The 8200-nt window shown below is 54.6% G+C and overlaps 1 protein-coding gene across 1 annotated transcript; it reads left to right on the top strand.

Moving 5' to 3' along the window:
- Positions 1–2309: 2309 nt before the first annotated feature.
- EDN2 (endothelin 2) lies at positions 2310–7372 on the top strand. The gene is given in 6 exon segments (XM_007952717.2): positions 2310–2373; positions 2725–2881; positions 4545–4670; positions 5575–5632; positions 5634–5674; positions 7279–7372. Coding segments are annotated over 6 exon segments (540 nt in total).
- Positions 7373–8200: the final 828 nt, after the last annotated feature.

The following is an 8200-nucleotide window of genomic DNA, read 5'->3' as shown; positions in this document are numbered from 1 at the left end:
AGATTAGACACGTTAGAACCTTCGCTCTGACTCCCTCTGGTCTTTCTCTTTTACTTTCTCAAATCCGAGTTATTTCTTCCTCGCTACACGCTGCTTCCTTGTTCTCCCTCTCTCTCCCTACCTGTCTTTATCTGCCTCCCTGTTTGTTTTCTTCCCCACCCTGACCCCCTCCTTCTCCAAGCTGACCTGCTTTTTCTTCTTTCTTCTCTTCACGGTTCAGTAGTTTGAATTCTCTATCCACCCCCCCATCACCACCCCAACCCTGCTTAATTCTGTATTTATATGCTCTCTGAGGCTAATAGAAAGGACAGGAGTATTGCTCACCTCATTCCAGAAATGCTCTTCTGAATTCTTAGAGAGGGAGATGTGGGGGAGGGCACTGAGTACTGCAGGAAGAGTCACTTGGGGTGTACTGGAAAGACCAAGATCTGGGTTCTAATGCCTACTTTGACCTGTCAAGGGCCCCCTCTCCCGGCCTCCAGTTCCTCTGGGGCAACAGTGGAGCTGATGCCCAGATGATAACAGCTGTCTATGGCCTTGTGGTGAGTGGGCATTGGAAGGGCCCTGAGCACACATTAGGTATTCAGGAAATTTTAGTTGTTGTTTTCACTGCAGCCTGACCCAGCCTGGGGAAGGAAGACAATGCTGACAGGTGCTTCTCCCCATTGGTTTTGCTCAGCTGTACCAAGATCTCACACAGACATGTGCACGCACACACACACATGTGCATACACATGTGCACATGCATGCACACACATATACATACATGCATACACTGGAAATATCCTAGGAAGATGCAAAGCTGCCTATTTCTTTGTGATCATCTATTCTCCCCCTCATAAATATCTAATAACTAAAGAGCTGCTGAACACTGAATGCTGAATACAGAAGCAAACATTGGGCAGCCTAGGTTCCCAAGGATCTCATTTCCACAATTCAAAGCCAGATATTTGTTCATTCATTTCTCCCTCCCTCAGAGAACACTCCTGGGCTCCTACTGTGTGCCACCCAGGCTTGAGTACGAGGCCCCCAGCTTCTGTCCTCTGTGATGGGGCAGAGAAGCCAGAACGTCATGACTCAGGCAGCCATGAAAGCCAGGCTCTGGGAATTCTGAGGGATGAGAGGGCCTTTCCTGTTGCAGCTAGAGATGGGTTCCCCAGCAGGCACTGGGTGAGAGATGCATTCTGAGCCAGGCCTGTTGGACAGAGAACAGCGGTCAGTTTCAGTATGCCTCTGCTCTGGTCCCCACTGAGGCCTGGCTTCTGGACAAGCAAAGGGGCAGGAGTAGAAGGCCAGCCCCAGGGAGCACCCACACACACACCTTTTTTGTAGAAAGTAGCTACTGAGGTGAACCAAGACATCCTGCCACATCCAAGTGTCCAAGTTGGGAGACCACTCAAGGGCCATTTTGTTGGTGTGCCCAGTGGACCATCTTCTGGAAAGAGCTCTGATGCGACCTTCTTATTCTCAAAGCAGTCTTTGAGCCAAATCAGCTACGAATCTCCCATTTTGCCAAAAAAAAAAAGGAAATTGAGCCCCAGGAGGGATGTCCTTGGTCACAGCTGCACTGCTGAACAGCTTCTGTAAGAATCCCCAAGTCCTGCCACCAGGTCCTGGGCAGGGAAGAAAGGGGGTTGGTTTCTTCTTGAGCTGGGAATGAGACAGTTCCAGGCTGGTGACCCATGTCCTTCACTGAGAAAAGCAGGCCCAGAGAGGGCGTTGACTCACCTAAGGCCACACAGCCCTGACAGGCCTTTCGCCTTCCACACATCTGAAGGGGCAACCTCAACCTGATTGAGTGTGAGGCAACACGGCAGGGTCTCCTCCAAGGAGTGGGGAGAGTTCTGCCCGTAGTACACCCTCTGCCTTCCAAACCTCAGCTCTGAGCAGCCACAGGGAGAGTTAGGGAAGGGGTTTGGGGCACTTTGGGAGTGAGTTGGGAAGCTCAGTGGGTCTGCGTAGGGCCCCTGGGGGGTGCAAGAGAACGTCAGGACTCCCCAAAGTCCTCCTGGAGCAAAGGGAGGAGTGGGGAGTGGCAGCGAGGCATTCCCCCTCCCTCTTGACCCCCTCCCAAGGAGGCCTGGGCGGGCCGAGCGCCCCGGGAGGAGGCGGCGTCCCTGGCGCCTTGCCCGCCGGTGCAGCGGGGCAGGGCTGAACGGGCAGGGGCGGGGCGCCTTGCTGGTATTATAAGCGGTAGCACAGGGCACCAGGGCAGAGAGCTACCGGCTCGCCTCCGCGCAGCAGCAGGACGCTGGCAACAGACGCTCCCTGCTCGGGTCGGTCCAGCCAGCGCTCGCTCCATCATCACCATGGTCTCCGTGCCCACCGCCTGGTGCTCCGTCGCGCTAACCCTACTCGTGGCCCTGCACGAAGGTGAGCGGCCCTGGCCTCGCCCGCCTCCGCAACCCCTGGAGCTGTTCGTTGGGGTCTCCCTCACCGGGCTGCGATGCACCGTCGAGCCAGCTGGGGGCGTACGTGGCCGGAGCATAGTGGCGGCCGCAGGGCTCTGCCAGTGCAGAGGCTCAGCAATATAGGACAGGGCTGGTCAGTCCCACTGAACTGTCGGGGCTTCCCCCGAGCTGGCGCGGCGCTCCTGAGTAGCGACAGTGCCAACTTCCTCGATTATGCAAGAGGAGGGGCCCAGCAGGTCCCCCTGTCCAGGCCATCCTAGTCCTAGATGCCCTGACCCACCTCTCTGCTTCTCTCTTCCTCCTACGCGTGCAGGGAAGGTCCAGAGCGCTGTGGCCACGGAGCAGCCACTGCCCTCAGCCCCTGCCTGGGGCGCCCACCTGCGGCCTCGGCGGTGCTCCTGCAGCTCCTGGCTCGACAAGGAGTGTGTCTACTTCTGCCACCTGGACATCATCTGGGTGAACACTCCAGGGTGAGCTGCCATGGGGAGACAGGCAGGGCTGCTAGAGGTGGGGAGCTGGAGTGGGGGCTGCTGACACGCAAGGAGCTCTGGCACAGTGGAGCTCTCCCTGGGCCTCCAGATGGGGGCATTGCGCTCCTGTCAATAGTTAGCAATTGTTTTAGTTTCCACGTGGGAACTATAGAGGGCTGTCTCCTGGTAATTCTCACATAGGCTGGGGCCAGACCAGGGCACCGAGATCAGAGAGGTTAGTTGCTTTACCCAAGATCACACAAAAAGGAGTAAGTGGCAGGGCAGGATGGAGACTCCCAGGTCAGTGGTTGCCAGAGCTTACACCCACTCTGCCATGCTGCCTCTGCCCTGTCTTCCAAGAATAAATTCCACTCCTGACAGTGCCCATGAGTTGGCTGTGCCAGGCCCTATGCAAGCACAGCACTGCACGCACATTATCATTGAATAAGCCCCCCAGCCACCCTGTGAAGGCAAGCACTAATGTTGTCTTCAAATGACAGATGAGAAGCCTGCCCTGTGTCACCTGGCAGAGCTGGGGTGGGGGCCCAGCACTGTCTGTTCCACGGCACTGCACTGCCTCAGGCCACTGCATACCTCAAATTGTAGTTTCTGTGTGTGTTTGTGTTGGCTTTCTTAAAAATTATTATTCCTTCTCCAAATTGCAAAAGGCAGGAGAAGCCTGCACGTAAGCGTGTGTGGAGCTAATCCACATCCAAACACTCGTTCAGGGTGGGAACTTTGCCAGTCCCTGCGTGCTGGGTCTGCCTCCCAGTCATTACAACTCCAACCACATAGTCTAAAATTAGCTCTGTGACCTGCAGGTGCTGGTCCAGCCAGCCTGGGTCCCCGCCCTGCCCCCTTCCCACCTTGGCCAGATTTAGCACTAAAATCATTCCTCCTGATCATGCACACACTCCCCAACAAACATGCAGCATTTTAAAGTCAGAGTCCTGCAGCGTGTTTGTTACCCTGTTACCCCTCCAGACAGGTGGGTCAGCAGGCAGGGCGCTCATACTTCTATGGAATGGGCTGTGTCTTTGCTTCCTCCGGGGCTAGCTGAGAGCATTCTTTGAGATCAGGAGGACCAGCCTGGCTCCATCCACTCACGTTTCTATCTGGAACTGCAGAGAGATGAGGTTGTTGTTGTTGTTATGTGCCGTCGAGTCGGCCCCGACTCATAGCGACCCCTCCTTGGGTTTCCGAGGCAGTATCACTACGGAGGTAGGATTGCCCAACCTTCCTTCCGAGGAGTGCCTGGTGGCTTTGAACCGCCAGCCTTCTGGTTAGCAGGCAAGTGTCTTAGCCACTATGAGATGAGGAGGACTTGGCAATTCCCAACTGAGGGTGGAACCATCGTTCCCACCCGCATTCTTCTCCATGCTGGAAGCACTTACTGAGCTGAGCCTTGGGCAAACAGGGGCCCAGAGGGAGCAGGGGTCTTTGCCAAGGCCCCCCAGCACCTATAAAGGAGCCTATGGTAGTGCCAGGGCTTCTTGAGGTCAGGGGCTGTGATCTTTCATTGCCGCCCTAGCGGCATGGGTGGCTGTCCCAGTGTGCCTTGTGGATAGTGCTGCTCACCAATGGTCGTGGTTTATCTAATTCTCTATTTCTCTCTCTCTCCCTCTCCCCACCCCACACTACCTTGCTGGCTCCATGCCCACAGACAGACAGCTCCTTACGGCCTGGGAAACCCGCCAAGACGCCGGCGCCGCTCCCTGCCAAGGCGTTGTGAGTGCACCAGTGCCAGGGACCCTGCCTGTGCCACCTTCTGCCATCGAAGGCCTGGTAGGTGGGCACCCAGCCTGCAGGGGTTGGATGGAGGCTGATCTAGACCCACCTTGGGGAGCAGGTGCCCAGGAAACCCGTTCCCAGCTAGAGATCCATAGGCTGCCCTGGGTCTGTGGGTAGCATCACTTTCTGCAAGGAACTAGTCACCCCAAGTCCCTCCCACTGCCCAGCACAGGAACTTCTGAGAGCATTCGTGTCCTCACTCCTGGGTGGGAGGGACTCTCCCCTAGTAACGCTGGGGCAGCTCAGACCCAAAGAGGGGACAGGACTTGTCCTATCAGGCCACACAGCTAATCAGAAGTGGACCTGGGCCTTCGCCATGGTCTATCTGATGAGTCCACTGGGTTCTGCATTTCAACTGGAGGCCCAGGGGAGAAAACATCTGGAGTTGGGAGGCCTCGCACCATCCCACCCCACAAGTGTTACAGAGTTGCTGGAGCCTTTGCCAAGTCCCTTACCTGCCTAGGCCTCTATTTTCCCATCTGTGAAAGGGGAGGGAAACTTTGTTCCTACTATCCTCTGCACTTGGAGCATTTGGGGAAAGCAGAAACTGACTTTACAATCCCAAGCTCCGTTTTGTATGATGGTTTACGAGAAACTCCTCCTTTGGCTCCACCCCTGCCTCAGTTTCCCCTCCAAAGGGCTGTGCTCTGCTGCAGGTGGCCGGATTCTGGGAAAGCCAGCAACCCAGCTGCCTCTTTCTAAGGCTAAACACACATTCCTGGTAGCTCAGTTTTCCTCGCTCCCCACCCCTCCTGGGAAAGGAAAGATGCCAGGTGCACAGGGGTGGAAATGAATCTGCTCTTGAGGGCAGATGGGGTGGGGTGGGGGCTGGGCTGGGCCTGCAGCCAAGTGCTGCAGGGCCCTGACAGCCCCTCACTCAGGCCCTAATGCCATTCATTCAGGGCTGAAGCCATGGCAGTCACTGGCAGTGGGTTCCATTCCAACACATTCCAGGCTGGCAAGACATGACGTCTCCTCAGGAGAGCTCCTCCAGAGACTAAGGTGAGAGGCACCTGCATTGATTGAGTGCTTCCTGTATGCTTTGCACATTTCCTCTGTTCTCCACATGGACCTCTAGTGAGACAGAATTGGGTCTTCATTAAGCAACCAAGAGAACTGAGACCCAGACAGGTGAAGCCACTTGCTTAAAGTCACATAGCAGTTGGTGGCATCTAGCTGACTCCAGTGTCTGTGCTCTTAACTACTAGGCTCTTGGTTACCATTGGGCCTGGAAGTAGACTTTGGTAGAAAGTGGGGGAATATGAGGGCTCAGAACTGTGGAACTCACCATGGTTCAATCAGGCTGTGTCTGAATCAAGTATGTCTCACATGCTGGGGTCTAAAGGGACCAACTGATCAGCTGGCTTCTCTCTGCTGCCCCTGGATCTCCTCCCTGGTGGCATCACCGTGACTCAGTTTGAGGCATGGTGCATAGTAGGTGCCCATGGATGTTTGCTCATTCAAACTAACTTGAGGACACAAACCGAGCATCTGACCCAAAATCTGGTATAGAGGCTCAAGACAGCCTCTGGAGCCAAGTCTGCCTGATTTGAACCCTAGCTCTGCCACAAACAAGCTCTGTGACCTTAGACATGTCACTTAACATCTCTGTGCCTCAGCTTCCTATTTTTGAAACTGGGACAATAGTGCTGTCCATCTCAGGAGTTGTTGTAAGGATTCAATGTGTTGACATGTGTGAAGCATGCCAAGCAGCACAGAAGTATGGGAGCTTTGAAGGGGTCAGCATTCCTGCCCCTGCTACCAATGACTCCTCAGGGCTGGCAGTGCCAGGCCCGGCTCTGCCCCTCAGATGCGTCCATCTTTGAGATGAGGCAGGAGAATAAAGGAAAAAGCAAGATGATGAGAAGGTCAGGGCCTAGTATACTTAGGAACAGGATGGAAATAAGCAGGATAAGACTCTGCAAGTGCATAGCATTTCACAGTGTGCAGAGCTTGCCTTTCTGGCCTGGCATTCACCCTCACACCAGGTCAGGCAAGTTGCCTGCTTTTATTTTACAGACCGAGACAGGGCACTGAGAGGTTGAGACACTGGCCAAGATCCCATAGCTGGGAATGGAAACCAGCCTTCTGGCTTCCAGGCTCAAACTCTTTGAGCCAGGGTGTGGCCACTCAAATGAGACCATGGTCACAACTAGGTACAAAGGACAACTTAGGACCCACATCTCTCTGGGCCAATTAGGAAGAGTAGCCCTGAACTGGACTTCGAGGAATGGGTAGGATCTTAATAGGTGGTATATGATTGAGAAGAAAGGAACATAGACAGAAAGCAATAGCATGAGCAAAGACACAGAGGGGGAAGACCAATCATAGGTGATACATTGGGCTATTGTTGGCCATCCAGTCATTCTGGTGGCATTTGATGCTATTGAGCATCAGCATTGCCAGGGAAGCTTCTAAGCCTGGTCTGGGTCACTTATATGCAGACCTGGCTTGCTGTGTCAGCCATGGCCACCTTCTGACCCCAGAGCAGTCATGATCCCAGGATCAGGCAAGGGTCTCAGTCTCTACTACCCCTGCCTCACATGGGGAGCTCTTAGATGATTCTTATCTCCTGAAATGCTAAATTGACCCCTTTCAATTCCCAGGGACATTTCTGCAATCAAGATCCGCCTTGCCAGGATGCAGCAGAAGACAACAAAGGAGCCCAGGCCCACACATCCCAGGTGGAGGAAGAGATAGCGCTAGGCACCGCACGATCATTGGGAAAGAAGCCCATGAGGAGACAAGAGGAGAAGAACAGCTCAGGGCTTGTGGGAGACCCTCTACTTGTTTCCTGGGGACAGAACCTGGTGCTGGCCAACTGGACTTACTCGCTGGGATTGGCACAAGCTCTGGTCCTTGCTCTGGTGAGGGAGGCTCCCTCCAGGCAGCTCTGTGCCCTCACACTGCCCAGGAAAGCCCTCAGCCCTCAACTGCAGACAGGCTTCCCGGTGCTGGCTCCTGGCCCAGCGACCCTGCTGAAGGAACCACGTGGGGGAGTGTGTGAACCTGGAGTCCACGTTCCTAGGGATGTCCTGTGTGCCATCCTCCAAAGCAGGAGCAGCTGTGCAGCAGGTGGATACTCATACCCAAGCCTCCCCAGGGCTGGTGTCCCCACCGCCCCATCTGTCATCTCCATCTCTCCGTCCCCAAAGTCCTCATACTCTCAACCCTTGGAACATTCCTGGTGAGAAGGGTCTGCTGTGCTTCACCTGTCTGTACATAACTTATTTGCTGTAAGAACTTTGAGGATCCCAATTATTTATTTTAATGTATTTTTTTAGACTCTCAATTATTTACCTGCGAACTTCTGTTTGTAATAAACTATGAAATGATATGCAGGTATTTGATCTTGGCTGGAGGCAGGGGAGGTCCCTCTCAAGTAGGGGCTTCTGGGAGTCAAAGGGACACAAGAAGGAGAGGAAAGGCCCTGGGGCTGGGATACTGGAGCCCTGGGTTAGCCTCTCTCTGCCTAGGTGGTCTCCCTGGCTGCTAACTTGTCTTCTCTGGGCTCTTGCCTGCCACGTG

The sequence above is a fragment of the Orycteropus afer genome, unplaced genomic scaffold (assembly GCF_000298275.1).
Source record: "Orycteropus afer afer isolate SDZICR_OR568_19922 unplaced genomic scaffold, OryAfe1.0 scaffold00355, whole genome shotgun sequence".
Taxonomy (NCBI): Eukaryota; Metazoa; Chordata; class Mammalia; order Tubulidentata; family Orycteropodidae; genus Orycteropus; species Orycteropus afer.
This window is presented reverse-complemented; position numbering and strand designations above follow the sequence as displayed.